This window comes from Telmatherina bonti (genome assembly GCF_933228915.1).
Source record: "Telmatherina bonti genome assembly, chromosome: 8".
NCBI classification, from domain to species: Eukaryota; Metazoa; Chordata; class Actinopteri; order Atheriniformes; family Telmatherinidae; genus Telmatherina; species Telmatherina bonti.
Window position 1 is genome coordinate 31485785 of NC_136626.1, and position 19403 is coordinate 31505187.

The window sequence follows — 19403 nt, forward strand, 5'->3', positions numbered from 1 at the left end:
CATTTAAAATGGTCCGAGACAAAGTGGAAAACACTGGAAAACATGTCCTGCAGATTGAAGACGCAGACATCCCAGGCAGCCCTCTCCTCTTTAGTCTGCAGCTTGTTATCAGTGGACAGATGAAAAGCCTGCGTCTCTGATGGGATGGGGTTGGAGCTTCCACATCTGGGAAGCTCCATCAATGCTGAAACATCTGCTCCCATCCAGACAACATCTCTTTCAGGGGAAAACCTTGCAGATTTCAGCAGGACCAAGCTGAAGCACATCCTGCATCCACTACAACAGCTTCACAGGAGAACTGGTCTGCCTGCAGTCCAGACCTTTCACCAGTACAAAACATCTGGAGCATCATGAAAAAGAAAAAAAAGAAAAAGGTCCAGGACTGTGTATTCAATTTCAGCTTTTTTTTGTTTAGCACCACCTCACAACAATGTTGTCACAGGGCACTTTACGTAAACATCATTTCAGGTCAATTCATAAATAGCCTATAATAAAAACCAACCGATTGCATTGAATCATGACTTCATTTCAAACCCTCATCCTGAGCGTGCACAAGGCGACAGTGGGAAGGAAAAAAACCTCCTTTTAACAGGAAGAAAACCTCCGACTGAACCAGTCTCAGGGAGAGCAGCCATCTGCCTCGACTGGTTGGGGTGGAGAGGACAACATTCCTCGCCTAAAACCCCAGCAACTGGTCTCCTCATCTCCCAGATGTTTACAGATGTTAAAAGAGGATGCTAGACGATGCTAAACATAATCCTGGAACTATGTTTACAGATACTTTACTACCATCTGATTCTAACTATTTTACATTAAATGATCATATTGGTGAGTTTCAGCCCCTGACATGTTGTTTATGTTCTACTGGGAATAAAATAAGGCTTGATGAGAACTGGAAAACATTGCATTAAGTTTGTTTTTATATTTTACGCAGCATCCCAACGTCATGCTCGAGAGTTGTAACTTACACACCTTAATGTCAGGTCTCATTATGCAGCAAAAAAAAGGGGGAAAAAAGCAATTAAGTTCTTAAAAAATTTTATTCCATAAAAAGATTTACAATATTTACTTTGTAACCAAGCATAAATTATTAGTAGCATCTAAACACTGTTTCTACCATCAGAACAACTGTTTCAGTCTGACCTGGCCCACACATCGTACACGGCCGTATTGCTACAGTGCCATGGCAACAGTCTCACTCCAACACCTTTTTATTTAATCTGAGTAAACAGTAAGAAACGTGGAAAATGTATTAGATAATATTTAACCTGTGGTTTGGTGAAAAGTCTTGTAAGAAAAGGAGGTTAATCTGTTTTGTAGTTGTGTTGAGGAGTAACCCGGTTTGCGATCTGAAGCGATAGTTGAAGAATGAGAGAACCTGAGAGGACCAGATCTTATCCGCCACAACGAAGTGTCACTTAGGAACCGACAGCAAAGAGAAACAGAAAAGTTCACACACATAGGTGACGTTACATACATGTCATTCATTTGCAGACATAGACTGCCATATGAAGTTTGGTTAACAGGAACACAGATGTAATAATGCACTTATGAATGAACACTGGTTAGAAAAAAAAAAAAAAAGTTCCAGTGGAAGAATGAAACGCAGTCTTGATTTTTCTGGGTTTATATCATGCAAATGTGCCTGAAAGTCTGTTAGGATGTGCAGCCACCACGTTTTTCATGCATAGATCCTTCTGCCAGAGATGTGAGTTGTGGGAAGACATCGAATGGCCAGCAGATTGTCTTCGCTGCCAGCAGCTCCATCTCCAAAAACGCTATTCATCATTATCTGCAACAGAACCAAGAAAATCTCATTATTAATAAAAGAAATGACAACTTCACTTAACATGAGGTGAGAATGAACGCACATCTAATGTACTTAATACCACTGCTGTTGTTTCGGACGATTTGAACAAACCGCTGACATAAATCAACTATACTTAACACAACATTTAGTAAAGCGAACATCAACCACCTGTTAGCAAAATGGCAGCAGGGATGAAAGACAGAAATTATTCGCAGGAGAAAACTTTTTACTTTCTCTGAAATATTTAAATTTTTCCTTGGCGGATAGACACACACGCACGCACAGTACTATAGTCCAGTATATGTTGCAGACATTGTGGGGTTCAGAGAATAGAAAACAGGGCGATTTTGTTTTTTTGTTTTGTTTTTTTAATCCTCCATGTTCGCCAAAATGAGGTCTATGGATCTAAGAATATCTGAAACGGACCAGCTTCCTTTAAGTATGAACTTTTTTACAGTTTTACAGCCACTTTTTCCCAACAACTGTCTCTTTGCCAACGTGCGTATCTGAAGATGCTTTCTGCTGGTAAATCATCATCCAGTTCACTTGATCTCCGATCTCAGCTGTGCTTTCTGATTGGCTGGAGTCAGCAAATGCTAGAATATGCACACAATATTTGAGAGGAGAACAGTCAGCATTTTAGAAACCTTGCTTCAGGTTTACTAATCCTGGTATCTAGCTTTAAAGCACTGCTGTGGCTCAGTCCAGCGGACCTTTTCTGGAAGATCTGGGCACCTCTCAGACCCACTCAGAGCGCATATTGACATGCAGCCAGCTTTTATTTACAGTTTCAACATCTTTCACTAGCTGAGATGAGAAATATAAGTGACTGAAAGTGGATAAATTGGACATGTGACTGTTTTACTGCAGTTAATGTGAGGGAAGAGATAAGAAAAAAAAGGATGCAAACATAATTGAACTAATGAATAACACACACACAAAGCTTAAGTCAAAACTTGAAAGCACTGACTGAAAAAATTAAACTAATGTTCACTTGACTGTTAAATTTTTAATCCTAATTAATAAAATCCTGCATGATAAACACCAACATTTAATAAGAAGAGGGGGCATTAGCACAGATTAAAACCTACAAACGTGTCATCCGAGTTGGGCGTTGAATGCAACAGGTTATTAAGACTATAATACCACAGAGCCTGTGTTTGTTGTCTGCAAGCTTCTGCAGAAGTTTATGGGTGGGAGCCACAAGACACATCTTTCAGTGTTCTAAAGACATGTCCTCAGGGACGTTTTCTGACATGTGCAGCTTTTCGTTCAAGAGCTGGTAAAAATAGAAATCAAACAAGATGTTAAATTGAGATGTTCAGTGAGAAAACATATCTGAAGGCGGCTCCTGTCTTTAGGAGAAACCTTTCAAACCTCTCAACACCCCAAACGTCTATTTCTGGTGCCGCCACACGCTGACGAGAGGGGACAGCAGTCAAGAAACTTTTTTTTATTTATTTACTTGTATGCATTTTGTAGCTTAAACAAAAGAAACTGGAAACACAAGAGGAAGTGGTGTTGTGGAAAATAAAAATGAATGAAATCAAAACAGTTCGAACAACCTTTTACATCAGTTGCTGCTGTCACTAACCTTCCTGATAAGCTCCGTCCGCCATCACTAGATGAAGGATGTTGGGATACAGATGCTGGTGCTCAGTTCCAAGGATGCTAAAAACTAAGCTGGAGCCCAGCTCTATATTCTCATCTTCATCTTCATGTATCGCCTTGGAGAATATGAAGAAGAAGAGTTGAGTGAGTCACCATGTCCAGGGCTTTGTTCCAGCCACTGACTTTAACATTTTACAGAGAAATGATTAATAATTAATACCTTAATCTTGTTATAGGCTTCAATGAACTTCTCAAAACCCATCTGTTGCTCCAGGTTGAAGCGAAGCTCTTCCAAACGACTGAAGATGCTGTCATGATGTTCAGCCTCTCCACCCTGGTCCTCTCCGCTCCCATCTACAGCAGAGCAGAGTGCATCAGTTCTCCAGCTAATCTTACATTTATTATTAACACAAAAACCACTAAAGCTGCTTATTTTAACAAATATTCTGCTGTTTTTTATGACTCTGCAAAATCATAAGGATGTGAAAACTAAACAATCAGACAAAATGGTAAAACTGATGTAGCTTCTTGCATGAATATAATGAGCCAACTTAATTAAAAACTGCTTAGGTCGTCTAATTTCATCAAGCCCCGACATCCCCTCCCACCTGACTGCCACTCTTCATTGAGCTGCTTGTTATTACTGTGGTGCTCCTCTCCCACACCATTAGAAAGCAACTCCCCAGCTTCCTCATCAGCAGGACTCCCATTAGAGCATTCTTCATCCTCATCATCATCATCATCCTCTTCTTCCTCCTCCTCATCGTCGTCATCGTCTACAGCCATCTGATCATTGTCCCGTTCAATATCAGCTGCCATCCTGTTAAAAAACTCCTGGTCTCCATCCTCTGGAGGATTTCCGTTGAAGTCTCCGGCTCCATCGGCCGGAAGGCTCCGTGCGATGTCGCCCTCCTCCTGAAGCAGTCTCTCCATAGAGGCCCGGATGTCTCGCAGATCTTCATCTTCATATGCACTGAGGAACACAACACACATATTGTTTAGTGTTGGGAGTGTTTAATCATTTGAAAACTGACAGGAAGCTCCTGCCGTCACAAGAATGCAGGCTTAGAACTGAGATATTTACAGATAAACTAAATATTCTGGAAGAATGCACGTGATATATTACACAGAAAGTAGATTTTCCTTTATAGGTGCTTGTAATTTGTTCAAATCAGGCATGTTGGAGCATGTTGTTGCTTTAAATATTTGATTAGTGCGTGTCTTACTCCTCAGCCTCTGACTGGTCATCGTCTTTGGCTCCTTCTTCCAGGTCCTCGATCTCCAGGTTGTTTTCTGGGGCAGCATTTGTCTTGTTAGCCACTGCAGCATCCTGCTGGGGGCTGAAGAGTCGGCTGAGGTCTGGCAAAGAGCACGTACGCAGCATCTGGCAGCATGAAGCAAGCACAGTGAAGGGGTTCAAACATGCCTTAAATAGACTAAATCCTTTAAGAGATGCAGGAAGAAAAGACTAAAAGCCAACATATCAGTTTATATATGCCAGTGTAAAACAAATTACAATGACTAAACAAAGCATTTTATAGGGAATGAAGTCAGATTAATGTGTTTTGGTATTGTGACATGTTTATATCCATGTGCCTCTTTGTGTGTATATTAGAAAAAGCTCTACAGAACTTAGAGAAAGGTTATGAAAGATATGTGCTGAAAGATACTTCTTCTGTTCCATGACACCCACTGCACATTCAGACGACGTGATTAATTACTCTGGCTTCTTTCCAACTCCCCCTCATTAATATAAAAGAATTAGATCCCATCCACAACACTACACAAGCCTCTTCCATTACATTACCCTGAAGACCAAGTGTGGAAACATCCGATCACTCAAACTCTAAAAGAGTTGCAGAACCCACACTGTTATGCAATACTTTCAATCCAACTCTTAGTGCAAGTTACTGCTTTTGATCACCTTTGGGTTGTTGGCGTCAAACATGCCCGTGGAGAGACCAATGAGGAGGGCATCCTGGTGCTTGGAGCGCAGAGGGGAGACGGATCGTGAGCGAGAGGCCAGAGAGGAGGATGATTCATCCATGGAGGATTGGGCAGAGAGGATTGCTAAGGCAGCAGTGCGCCGGTGGGCTGGTGAGCAAATCTTCAGAAACAGGGGCTCCTCATTCTGGGCTAAACCTGCCGAGAGTAAAGGAAAGGAAGATTTAATTAAGATTATAATGACACTGGAAAAAAGTGGTTAAGGCTCACTACACATTAATCTCACCAGACGATTCAGCTGGTTTCGCTGCACTTTTCTCAACCTCCTTGGTGTGTGTTGGTATTATAGCGCCCTCAGGTGGCCTACAAGAGAAGTACATGGCTTAACAAACACCGGTACATGAAATATCAACATTTTACTCGACTGCTGCAGCAGTAAAATAACGTTTTAAGTCAGTAGATGTGAAAAAGACAAAAATAATGTTCTTAGGGAAGGTAAATGATCACATTTGCTGTTGGACATCTTGCTCCCACGCTTGCTGCACACCAGCTGCACGATGCGAGGGTTGTTCAGGACTCTCTTCCAAAACCACTGACTCCAAGTCCGCTGGATCTGGAGAAATCCAGGCCACACAGCGTTGAAAATAAACATTTTACCTGTACAAAAGTTTAATCAATTTCATTCTGAGTGAAATACTCACCTTGAATATCAGTAAGGTCGGGTGGAGTTGGTGCACTGGCAACAGATGTCTTCTGATCTGAATTCTGGTTTTCAGCAGCCATGTTCTGACACACAGCAGGAGTCAACGCTTCTCTAGATGTTTTCTCACTGTCAGCTGCTGCTAAGTTAACATACAGAACCAATAGCATAGAAAAGACTGAAATAATAGTTCTGTTCTGAGTTCTGAGAAAATAAAGACAACAAGTGAATGAAACCAACCAGGACGAGACAACTCGTCCTCACACGCGGTAATAGTCTCCAGTGGTTGGGTGAGCGGCTGGAGCTCTGCCTCCTGAAGCATCCTTATCACCTGACATACTGGACTTGCTCCCCAGACCCTCCTGGGAGCTTGATCCAGTGGACCGTCCATCCGTATGACTTCACCTGCTGTCTGCTCTGTGACATGCAAAGAGTGGGCTTGAAACTAAGTTCCAGATGGTCAGGCATGTTTTCAGTGAAGGTGGTCACTCACCGACGGTGGTGATGAATGTCTCCTCTAATGTCTGCTGGGCAACAGAAAGGACCAGCGGGATGCCTGCCTCCCACTTTCTCCTGTCGCCTGCAGAGGACGGTCTGTCCTCTGGAGATGCTGATGTGGCTGAGGAGAAAATGTTTGTTGGAAAGTGAGCAGAACTGCCTCTAGACTTTCACATTCTCCAAGTGTATCAGCATAATTTGACTCTTTTTATAATGTTTTTTGTTGGAAAGACTCACTGCTGGTTGTGGCACACGATTCCTGTAAGGTTTGCTGCGCCACAGGAAGCACAGGCAGCTCTGCTGCCTCCCACTTCTTCCGATCTCCATTTGAAGGGGGATGTTTCTCAGTGTCAGACTGGTTAGGCAAAGAAGCAGGACTTGGTTCTGTAGGAGCTGGAGAAGACTCCACCTCCTCAGCTGGGCACTGGGCTTTTAGGTTCTGGTTAAGTCTGCGAAGAATCTGCTTTTTCTCACTCTGGTACAAAGAAAGCATTAGCGAAAATGATCTTTTTGAAGGACGACATTCCTAAAAAAATGTTACTGAAGTGTATTAGCTAAGAAAAATGAACACACCTGTATCGTCGTAGCAGTTTCTGGTACATTCAGATTTTCTTTCGGTGGAGTAATCTGTCACATACACACAAAATGCTAAACTTATATACATACAGAAAAAAAAAATCAAGTGGAAATGCTGTGATAGACTTTGTGCATATATACTGACCGCCCCAACATTCTTCAGAGCAGCAGTCATGGATATAGCGGAGGCGCCGGGTTTGGATGCAGGCAGGGCTGAAGCTTTGGCAGCTGGGTCTGACTGAGAGGGGCTGGCCTGAGGAAGAGGAGTGTCACAGGTAGATGACACTCCTGCTACTGCAGTGCTGACCTTCACCTCTCGAGCTGCAAGCTTTCACAGTACACAACAGCCATCACTGGTTTATACTGGGGAGGTCTTTAAGACAGGTAATGCTTTAGACATTCAAGTAGAATAAAGAATGGAAGCATACATGCTCCTCCCAAGCTTTCTTTTCCCTCTCGTATGCTTCACGTCTCTTCTTTTCAAGCTGCTCTCTGAGTACCGCAGCACGGGCATTTGCTTGTGCCTGAATTGGAAATACAAATATAGAAGAATTAAGTCCTCCTCAGACCATCAAGTTCTCTTTTGAACAACCACCTCAACGGGTCATAAGGTTATCAGTAGGAGTGGGACGCAATTAAAAAATATAATGCAACTAGAAAAGCACTCAGAGAGAGCAAACCTCCGCCAAGAACCTCAGTCCTAAAAAGGTTCTGAATCCAAACGGCGATCCGGATCACCAACAAAATAAATCAGTTCTTCCTTTTCACATTTCTAGTAACTCCTAAAAAATATTCACGAAAATCCGTCCATAACTTTGAGTTATCTTAAATGCAAACAAACAGATAAACGCCAGTAAAAACATAACCTCCTTGGCAGAAGTAAGTAATTAATTACAGGCTCTGTAATTAATAAATCTCAATTAATAGCATTTTGATTACATAACATCGGCCCCAAAAAGCACTTTTTTTCCTATTTAAATTGATTTCAGTGGATGAATCAAATAATACACACAGATATTAACATTATATATTCAGGCTTTACTAATATCTGGAAAAATCAATTTAATTTTAACACTGTAAAAAGAAATAGAAAAAAATCCCTGAACTTAATAGACCTACAGTTAAAATAATATTTTAAGTACTTTAACTAACAGCTTCAGCGGTTCCCTAAAAATGTGTGACAGTAGACCAGGATGGGATCAATCAGTGGAGGAGCAGAGGTGATCACCTCCTGCTTGAATCTGGCCAGAGCGACAAAGCTTCTTGTGTGTTCTTTCGGATGGGGAGGAGCTTACGCAACTGCTGCTGCTGCTAAGGGATGGTAAACTACATGTTCTTTAATGTTGCTCACTAAAGTCTCTAAGATCATCAAAGAAGTCTCTAGACTTGTTGAGTTTTTTTTTTATCAAATAGATTCACTAGAAGAGGCAGAAAAATGGCTAAATGTAGCGCTAAAGTTGCTAAGTTAATGCGGTCTACCGTGTGCAGCAATGTGATCGGTGAGGAAATTGTGCACTTTGGAGATGATATGCATTTATTATTTTTTTTAACATGCTGATTTTTTCCTGCAATTAAATTACAATTAACACATTAAAAGTCTGACTCTTTATCAGATAAATGTTGCTTAATGCTGTATGTAATCACTCTGTGCTACTTGCAGACTCACTTTTAAAGCCTCTATCTTCTTTCTCCTGAGCTCTGCCTCTTCACTTGACTCCTGGCTATCAGAGCCATCGCTGTCGTACTGAAACATACAAAGCAACAACAGGCAGGACGCGAAATGTCAGAAGGAGATGAAAATGCTCTCACTGCAGGCCCTCACAGACTGTAAGGGTGGGTGAATGTACCTTCTCTCCTCGGAGTCGGGCTTTGATCTGCTGACGCTCATTGAAGTTCTGCAAGCGGATCTGCCTGAGTCTTGCCAAGTACTCCTGAGAACAAATACACAAATGTTACCGACTGAATGGTGAGGGGGGGAAAAAAATCTCAGGCATGGAATTGATATTTGGTGTCACATTTATACACACACACATAAAAAAAAACAAATACATGCCACTGTTAGCCCTTCATTAGATCAACATCAGCCAATCAGACAGAATATAAATACTCATGTAAACCAACAATGCCATGAAAAAACAAACTGAGCATGAATTACAAAAGCAAAATATATATAAATCCAAAAACAATTCAACAAAACTGGAATGATTATTTGAAATGGAACAACAGCCAACGTTGGGATCAAACACCTGGCGCCGTAGTGTAAAACAGCAAACATTACACAAGGACGACTTTGAACTGCTGGGTGGAATCATGGGAGTGTCAAAGGGAGTTTTGTGCAGACATATGAGACATGCCAAGCCAGACGTGCTATGAGTGAGGCTGGTAATTCAGGTCTGGGCTCCTACCTCCTCCTCTTTGTTGACTTTAGGCCGCCTGCACCGGATGGCACCAGCCCGGCTTCCATAGATTGCAGCCAGGTTTTGTCGAGTACCCTGTTTACAGTTCAGTTTATAAGGATGGAAGCCCCGACATCCAATTGTAACATTTACTCCAAGTTCGGGCTGAATAGAATTAAACTCTGCTGATCCATATTCTTGCATTAGTGAATCCAATAACTATATGTGATCTCATACATATATGGTCACCAGATTTAATCAACCAGTTACTATAAAGCAACAAACTTGTTCACCACTGAACTAAGGAGAAGTTGAGCCTTTGCTGTGTGTGCCGGCTCTTTAGCACATTTCTGCCAAGAACAGAAGAGCTCCAAAACAAACAGCAATGTACTTGTTCTGCTTGACAGATTTATGTGTCAACAAACAAGGACTCATTTAAACATCCTACAGAAACAAAGCAGAAAGGACTTTATATTTGAATTTCCCAAACAATGTGGGTTTGAGCTCACTCCAGCAAAGGCAAAACCCAAAAAACATGACTGAGCTCCGTTACAATGAACCATTTGAAATGTTGCCTTCTGAAACTTTAACCTCTTCTTGAATAGGCCTGTTTTTCTGCTGCTTTTCTTTATCTTTAATGACAAACTCAAAACAAATTCACAAATAAAAAGGATTGTATGTATTAACTTGAGAAATCTTGAGAAAGCCAAGATATGCAAGACTGATACAGAAAAGTCAGACCCAAGACACCTGCTTCAGAGTAAATTCACTTGGAACACAATAGAAAATGTAAATGTTTACTGGCTGGATAGCAACCGCATTCATCCAGGAATTAAAGTGATGTCTGATGAGGAGCTGTGTAATTGCACAGTAACCATGAACAGTTTTACAGGTGTTGAACAGGTAAATATCACAAGAAGCCATCGGCCAACATTGCAATATTCTAACGGACACCTTTATCAATGGTCAGAGCCGGGAGAGATGAGGAATGGGCCCCCCAAAGTCATTCATTCATTTTCTGTACCGCTTAATCCAATTAAGGGTCATGGAAAAGCTACAGTCTATACCAGCAATTATCGGGCGAGAGGAAGCTTCATCTTGGACCAGGGCCAGAAGTGCACAGGCCCCTGGGCCCAGAGTGTTATAGGTGCCCCGTTCCACACCATAACATTGTAAAAATTGTGAATGATACACTGAAATGACATCTCTCAGCCAGTGGTACCAGTAGCAAGACAAACACTGTGGTGTAACTATCTGGCTTTTATATACATTTTGTTTCATGTCCAAACTGCTGGTGTATGCCCTACGTGGGCCCCCAATGGGTGTGGGCCCCTGGGCCCGTGCCCATAAGATAATCTGGCCTTAACCTGGATCCATCACAGGGTTTTACCTTAGAAATGCTGTGAGGATCCAAAAAGAAGGGAACCCCAAGATAATATGACAGGAAGAGTAAATACTTCCCTATAAAACCTCCTTCATCTTGATGGAAACTACCAGGACCCTCATGATTCACATCAAACAAAGACAGAGTCATTGGAGAACATATTAGCAAAGTTTTTAGTGGTGGGATAAAACTTAAGACATACATGAACTGTGATTTTTTTGTCCTCTTTTGGCTGCTTGGACACAGAGTCACAGTGATGAGACAGACGTCTTTGTAACCAGCAGAGTCTCTCCTTTCTTATAACACCTTGTTTGTGTGGTTTTGCTTGAAGTGGAAACTTTACCAGAACCTCTGAAGTGGACAGTGCTGTTCTTCTGTTTTTGTGGCATATAATTGCTTGGGGTTTGAATTGTGTTTTGTTTGGGTAGCAATGCTTAAGAGAATATTTTAACAGAGCTTTTTGCTGTCACTTTGGTATGTTTCATGCTGGGATCAGAGTTTCCTAGCATCTGCACAGATCTTCTGTACTGCACATACCCCCTGTGCAATGGGAACTAGTCAAGAAGAGGTCAAGATTCATATTATTGGCTATGAACACTATTCAGCATTTCAGCAACAGGGGGTAAATACCGGGTGAGGCATAATGTTACAGATTACATGGGGCATTCAATCAAGTCATACAGAGTTATAAGACATACCAGTTGTCCTTCAGCTCGGACTTTGTTGAGCATGGCTTCTCTCTTTCGCTGTAAAAACTCTTCAACCTGAAAGGCACGTTCAGCTCCCATCTGGCCACGCTGCCTGAAAACAGAACACCGTAATAACAACAAGCCTTTACAGAATAAAAAAGCTTTTTTAACATGATTATTTACTGATAAACCCACCGGTGAATATGCGTATGTTTAGAAACATGCTGCAGCCTCTGAAGTTCTCTTTTGACTGTGTCAGGGTTGAGATCATGGGACGGGCCGTTTGGCAGCACTGGGCCTGCAGCAGCGGGTACACCTCTGACACACAGAGCTGATACCATTACCTTTTTTTTTTTTTTTTTTTTTAAAATACACCTCAACCAACTTTCAAAACACCCCTCTACTCACCGAATTGGACTGCCAGTTCCTGTCGAGGAGCCCTCTCTGCAGGCTCCTTTAGGCTGTGATTTAGCCATTTGATCTAGAGCGGCATGGTAGTGTTCATATGGCCTTTTGCTGGGGATAAGGGCCGGAGAAACCCCGAGCAGAGGGCCTGAGACAGGGCGGCCAACACCCCCAGGCCTCTTACCACATCTTACAAAACACTGAGTACAGAATTTTTTTTATGAGCCCAACAGTGAAATAGTCATAAAGCACTGAAATATTTTCAACCCCTGAGCAGCATTTTGTCGAAGCAGATATGTATTACCTTCCTTTCCGGACTGCTACCTCCACTTGAACTCAAGACATGCTTCCAGCCCTGTTCTCTGGCTTGATTTATTCGATTGATCTGCAAGAGATCACAGACTCAGGTTTCTATCCAGTCTTATGTGAAGCCATAGAGTGTTTAAACCTCTTGCTTTTTTTGATCCGTATCCATTTTCTGACATAAAGCCTTGTGACTTCACAATGATTCAAACACAGGATATGCATTACATTTATCCTTTTTTAGCTTGCCACACATCCAGATGGGAATATTAGACATATTCCCCACTCACCTTTTCCTTCTCGTATCTTTTCATTTGCTCTGCTTTTAACAGGTACATCTGAAGGAGACGGATCAGAAAACTTCAGACGACAAAACCTATCAGACATTATACTGAGGCTAAATGATATGCTCACCTGTTCTCTCTGTTTCCTTTCTTTTTCAATCAGTTCCAGCCTTTTCTTTTTGACGCCATCCTGTAGAATGAAACAACAGCAGCTCAAATACAAGAAGATAGCTTGAGGAGATCTGCTTTGAGGCAAGCAGTAGGACTGCTCTGTCACAGGGCAGGCAGGTCAGGAAGGAAAAGGCTGCTTCAGAGAAAGCCAATTCAGGCAGAACACTCCGAAAAGGTCGGGAGCCGAAGACAGGTGGATGTGAGGATCAAGCATAATGGGAGGGAGAAAAAACTAGCAATGCTGGTTGGGAATGACCCACATGTGTGGGTGAATAAGGAGAGAAGGAGGAGGAAAGTCGAACAGGGCACATGGGTTTCATGGGGCACTTAGATGTACCTCTTGTTTTTTCCTCTCTTCCTCCACTTGACTCACTCTTCTCTGAGGGGCTGCTGGGAGAGGGGCCTGAACAACATAACACGGGGCTTCAGAGGTTGCCAACAAAGTATGATGTCAAAAACACACTTACAAACACACACACACACACACACACACACACACACACACAGATGGGAAAGGCCACTGTAATTAGACACAGAGCTCAACACCAAGCAGCATAAAGTTTAAAAAAAGAAAAAAAAAAAAAAGAAAAAAAAAAAAAAAAAGGGAAAAACCATGACTGCTGCTCAAGACTCATCAACATCAACAATCTACTTACTGGTTTGTGTTTTACAGCTGCTTTCCTCTCCGATGGCTTTTTGGCTCCATCTGCAACCTTTCTCACTGTTAAAGGCACTCCATATTTGCTGGCTGGTTTTGTAATCTTCTGGGCTGTACATAAAAATAATAATAACACATTTTATTTCTTGGTGCCTTTTTATACCCAAGGTTGCTTTACAAAAAGAAAAACAAAAACACATAAAAATGAAAAACATTAAAAAAAACAAAAAACAACAACAACAACAACAAAAAAAAAAAAGAACATTAGGACAAGACAAGCAAGGCAGAAAGTTAAAAATGGTTAAAGAGAGTAGGCCAGTATGAATAATGGGAAAGAGTCAGTGTCCTGAAGCTCAGATGGGAGTAAGTTGGACTGAAGGCTCTGCTCCCCATGGTGGTGAGACGGGCAGAGGGAACTGTAAAATGAATATATTTATGCGTATTTGAGTATGTATCTATATGTGCATCTGTATATGTACATGAGCGTGTGGATATGTGTATATGTATATAAATCCTTTTTGTTCTGTAAAAAGGAAAAAAAAAAAAAAAGAATGGAGGATGAAAACCTGAGGGTACGGGAGGGAGTAGTAACGTGAAGCAGGTTAGACAAGTAAGGAATGGAGATAAGAGGTATAAAATGAGTTGTAATTTAAGAGTTAAAAGAAAACTTTGCATGTGTCTTAGTTAAAACAGCACATTGATCAGCGTGAACAGCAGCTAAGACTAACAATCAGTAACCAAGTACATTAACTGTTTTCTTCTCATATGCCACTTCTGTGAAATATACAATGATGAATTTCAGCATTAAAAACACATATTGAATAAATAATCATGCAGTTATAATCAGGCAGGAAATTAGCAGTAAGACTGTTAAAGTTAATATTCTGAAACCAGAATGAAGTGTGCAGATGTGGAAACTGCAGTTGGCTTTACAAAAGATCAAGTTGTGGCTACGGCATGACTGGATCTGACACCTGCATAACCAAGAGGGGCGACCTGTAAACCAGCAAAAGGATCATGGCTTCCCAAGATTTGTTAATGCACACCGGGTGCAGAGCACACTGAGGAGTGATAGCTGCATAAAAAAAAAAAAATGTGGGTTTTTACTTTTTCTACAACACAAACCAGAACTGAACCAAACAGGACACCATTTTTAATTAAACCCCCCTGACAAAGAATGAATGAAAAATACTGCATTTCCTGAGGGAAATTATATATTATTATTTTGTATTATGTGAATTTTTTTTTTTTTTAAAACATGGTCACTAACATTCATTAGTTCATCACACTGTGCATCTTTCCACATGAGGAAAACTTACATAATCTTTCATAATTTATAATAAATGTTATGACATTGCCGGTAGTAAGTCGGACTTACTACCGGCAATGTCTAAGGGTTGGACTCCGCCAAGGCTGCCCTTTATCACCGATTCTGTTCAGAACTTATATTGACAGAATTTCTAGGCGCAGCCGAGGTGGGATCTGGCTTGGTGACCTCAGGATTGGGTCTTTGCTATTTGCAGATGACGCAGTCCTGTTGGCTTCATCTGACCGTCCAGCTATCACTTGAGCAACTTGCGGCCGAGTGTGAAGTGGCTGGGATGGCTGGGATGGGAATCAGCACCTCTACCTCTGAGCACCTCTGAGACCATGGTTCTCAGCCGGAATAGGGTGAATTGCCCTCTACGGGTTGGGAGTGAGGTCCTGCCTCAAATGGAGGCGTTTAAATATCTCTGAGTCTTGTTCATGAGTAAGTTAAGGATGGAGCGTGAGATCGACAGAAGGATCGGTGCGGCGTCTGCAGTAATGCGGACTCTGCGCCGGTCTGTCGTGGTGAAGAAGGAGCTGAGCCAGAAGCCAAAGCTCTCGATTTACCAGTTGATCTACGTTCCTACCCTCACCTATGATCATGAACTGTGGGTTGTGACCGAAAGAATGAGATCTTGTATACAGGCGGCTGAAATGAGTTTCCTCCGCCGGGCTCTCCCTTAGAGATAGGGTGAGGAGCTCGGTCATCCGGGAGGGGCTCAGAGTAGAGCCGCTGCTCCTCCGCATCGAGAGGAACCAGTTGAGGTGGCTCGGGCATCTGGTCAGGATGCCTCCTGGACCTCCCTGGTGAGGTGTTCTGGGCACGTCCCTCTGGGAGGAGACCCCGGGGAAGACCCAGGACACGCTGGAGGGATTATATCTCCCGGCTGGCCTGGGAACGCCTCAGGATCCCCCTGCAGAGTTGGCAAATGTGGCTGGGGAGAGGGAAGTCTGGGCTTCCCTGCTTAGGCTGCTGCCCCCGCGACCAGACCCCAGATAAGCGGCAGAAGATGGAAGGATGGATGCTGTGACTCAAAAAGAAAATCACTAAAAATAAAAAACACTTTTAGCTTCAGTTGCACACATCTGTTTTGTCAGCATTTAGCTGAGTTTATGCAATGTCACAACATTCATTTCCATCCAGGGTTTCATTCATCTTTTAATTAAATTTTGTACTAATAATGGGCGAGTTGGACAGCTGGACAGTTTCTTTGGTTTCTTCTTCTAATCATCAAGCTAGATTGAGATGAACGGCTTGTGTCTCTCTTCTTGTCTCGTCTCGTCTTCGTGCCGCTTATCCGGGGTCGGGTCGCGGGGGCAGCAGCCTAAGCAGGGAAGCCCAGACATCCCTCTCTTAATGAAGGAAATTGACTGATCCCAATTGGCTTTGCTGAGGTATGACCTATACTCTGTTATTTAATATCGGTCGTATGAGGGCCGTAACCCACAGGTATTCCTGCTGCAACACACCTGAATCAAATTAAATGGGTTTAACAACCTAAAAGGTTCTGCACAATGACTCATCAATTTGAGTCAACTGTGTTGAAGCAGGGATACACGGAATATTTGCTGGACTGTGGACTTTATAGGACTGAATTGAGCCACCCTGACCTTTACAACACATCTGTCATGTGAAGCACTAATCTACATAAAGTATATAGACCAAAATATTGATTAACAAAGCAAAATAAATACAGAATTCTAGTTTGAAATACTTCTTTTTCCAAGATTTTCTGACCCACAACAATGAAAAAAAGAATCTCATAATCCTTTCTGTGCTTTACTTGGCTTTCATTTTAAACATTGCTGGAGACTATAAACCTACAAGGAAATATTCCCAGTGACCTGTTTGACCAGTATAACTCTTCCTGTTCAGGAATTGTTTGAGGAACGTGAAGAGGAAACCATTATTCTGACTTGGCCTGTTAACCCCCACATCTCAGTCAGACTGTTCATCTGAGAACAGTTCTCTAAAACAAAGTCCAATTCAAGAGGGGAAACAAAGTCATGACAGCACTGAAAGACTGCTGCTGATATTTTTGGTATCTGATACTACAGGACACCTTCAGAGGTCTGAAAGGATGAATACCTTGTTGCAATACAAGAGCCACCTTAACAATATTTAGCTTAAGAGGTCATAATGTTATGATTTATCTGATGTAATGTCACAAATGCATTTGCTTGTTGCTGATTGCTTTTGACCCTCATATGAGGGATTAAACATTTTATATGCAGAATATTAAATATTTCTGATTTGGTTGTTCTTTGGGCAGAATTCAAGAAAGATTCTGCAGCTTGCTTACCTGATGACGCTTGTGCCACACCCATTTTAGGCTGCTTGTGAAGAAAAGTATGGCGGAATTCCTGAGCAATGATCTGAAGTTAAAAAACAAGAAATACCTTTTCAAAATCAGAGTTTGATTAAAGCAGATTAAGATAGTATTAAAAGAAAATGGTGCAGTCTACCTGTGGTGTGAGAAACCTCTCTATCCTACAGGAAAGGAAAGGTTTGTCCAGTATGCTGCTGACTGAGGGCCTCTCTCGAGGGTTGCGTTTGAACAGTTGCGCCAACAGAGAGCGCAGATCTTGGGAGTAGTGAACAGACACAGGAGGATAAGACCCACGGATAATCTTCAGAACCAAGTTCTTCATGTTGCCAGCCTCAAACTAAGAGGAAACACATGTACATACATACACCGAGTTAATACGGTGACACAGAAAAGCCAACAAGGACTGCCCGAAACTACGTTTCTGAAACTCAGATCTTCATCAGCTACACACAGAACAGATACAGGGTAGAGGTTAAAATCAGTACGTGAGTGAGCACTGCAGTGCTCCAGAGGATGCGTAAAATGTACATTAATATGCAAACAGTTCACACACAGAATACTTACTGCATGCTTAAGAGTGCACATTTCATACAGGACACACCCTAAGGCCCAAATATCACTGCAAGAGGGAAATGAGAGGAGAGAGAACATACAAATCGACAAACAAGGATAAGTTTTGGGGTAAGATTACACTCATTCAGTAAGGTATCAACATTGTGTGCAAACCGTTTATGTTCTTTATAATAAACTTAATGGTTGGTTCGTCAGTGTGGTGAAAACTACATGATCAAACACTCAGATACTGCTTACTTTACTTTCTTGGCAGTAACTAAAGTGGATTAAATTACATGCATGCCTAAAATAGTTTGAGAAGAAATCAATATTAGCATCCTGCTGTAGATGTAAACAAACATGTGCACTTTATAAAGAGGACACATATTTCTGACATCACCTTGAGGACAACATATAATCCCCTCACAATGAATTTAATGGGTTCATGATAACACTGAATACCAATTTATGACAAATAAAACAAATACCTAACCCTGGTACTCCAGAGCATTACACACCTTTTATTGTTGTATGGTTTGTTTTCGCAAATCTCTGGTGATAAGTAATATGGCGTTCCTATGCATGTCCTTGCCAGTTCTACAGTGCTGAAAAAGAAGAGAAGAACAGAAGGAAAATTGTCATTGCTTTACCAACCACATGTCCCATCTTAATAAATACCTGCAGATCTATTCAGACAACACTGCTCTTACCTGTTCAGGATCCTAGCAATGCCAAAGTCCCCAAGCTGTATGGTCCCATCTTTGGTCAAAAATATATTCTACGCAAATATTTTTACAAGATATGTGAATGCAAAAAATAATGGAAATCAATGATTCACTTTGAGAAAGATCCTGTGACGTGGAAAGAGATACCTGTGATTTAATGTCCCTATGAAGTATTTTGCGGTCATGGACATGCTTCAGTGCCAAGCATATCTGCACAAACCAATCCAGGATCTTAGAAAGAGAGAGAACAGTAACTCATAAAATGTAGCATCCGCATCAACAATATGCATTATTTGTAACTCTAATGGCACAACAGAACCAAGAAGAAAAGGATCAGCTGACTAAAAACATGTGGAATCTCATCAGTACGCTCTTCCAACCTCTCAACAAGTAGTGTCACAACATTCATGACTACAGTTTAGTGGCTTACCTGCTCTTCTGGGAACAAAACTCCCTTCTGAGAGTTGATCTTTTTGAACAGGTCTCCACCTTCACAGTAGTCCATCACAATGTACAAACAGCCCCCCTCTTCCATAAAAATAGACAAAAAAGGAAGAACAAAAATCACAGGAAAATAAAAATCACATTATTTCAATAAACTGCCTATGGGACTCCTACCATCAGCAAGTAACCTAATTGTATTTTGTGAATACCTTCAAAAGACTCCTTATATTGAACAATGTTGGGATGACTCATGTTGGCAAGAACAGCAACCTCTCTCCGAGATTCTTGTCTCTCCTTGCTTGACATCTGTCAAATGTAAAAGAAAAAAAAAGATTAATATGTAAAGGGAGCTCACACTAATACATGTTAAATGTGTCCAAATTCTGGTTAAAGCTTACTCCAGATATGCCAATCTCCTTGATGACATACTGGCGTCCATTCTCTCTGGATTTGACAAGGATAGCCTTTCCAAATGAGCCTTCCCCAATTTTCTTCACCTTTTCGTACTTGTCCATGTTACTGGGATGACTGGCTTCTCATGCTGGGTCTGCAACAACATCAACAACATGATGAGGCTGGAGTTCAAATACAGCACGACTGGATTTTCACCCACTG

At 41.7% G+C, this 19403-nt stretch overlaps 1 protein-coding gene across 1 annotated transcript; it reads right to left on the reverse strand.

Moving 5' to 3' along the window:
* Positions 1-1146: 1146 nt before the first annotated feature.
* Positions 1147-19321, reverse strand: nek1 (NIMA-related kinase 1). The gene is made up of 35 exons (XM_079244678.1): positions 19187-19321; positions 18998-19094; positions 18775-18872; positions 18492-18575; positions 18330-18397; positions 18138-18224; positions 17632-17686; positions 17204-17404; positions 17041-17113; positions 13428-13540; positions 13109-13174; positions 12731-12790; positions 12607-12654; positions 12318-12398; positions 12017-12213; positions 11804-11926; positions 11618-11720; positions 9545-9631; positions 8987-9070; positions 8806-8883; positions 7568-7663; positions 7285-7467; positions 7137-7190; positions 6801-7038; positions 6559-6684; positions 6306-6482; positions 6067-6204; positions 5873-5978; positions 5652-5728; positions 5346-5563; positions 4648-4805; positions 4030-4394; positions 3642-3775; positions 3405-3537; positions 1147-1792 (listed from the first exon to the last, which is right to left on the reverse strand). Exons 1-35 carry the CDS (start codon positions 19301-19303, stop codon positions 1779-1781), a joined length of 4137 nt encoding a protein of 1378 aa, XP_079100804.1. The 5' UTR covers positions 19304-19321; the 3' UTR covers positions 1147-1778.
* Positions 19322-19403: the final 82 nt, after the last annotated feature.

What these genes read in the sequence shown, in the direction of transcription:
- nek1 (XM_079244678.1), bottom strand. Translation starts at nt 19,303, where the DNA reads ATGGACAAGTACGAAAAGGTGAAGAAAATTGGGGAAGGCTCATTTGGA. An exon ending in CTCTGAAGAATGTTGGGGCG is followed by an intron (nt 7,191 to 7,284) that starts GTCAGTATATAT and finishes TGTATGTGACAG; the next exon opens with ATTACTCCACCGAAAGAAAA. An exon ending in GACCAGTCAGAGGCTGAGGA is followed by an intron (nt 4,395 to 4,647) that starts GTAAGACACGCA and finishes TGTGTTCCTCAG; the next exon opens with TGCATATGAAGATGAAGATC.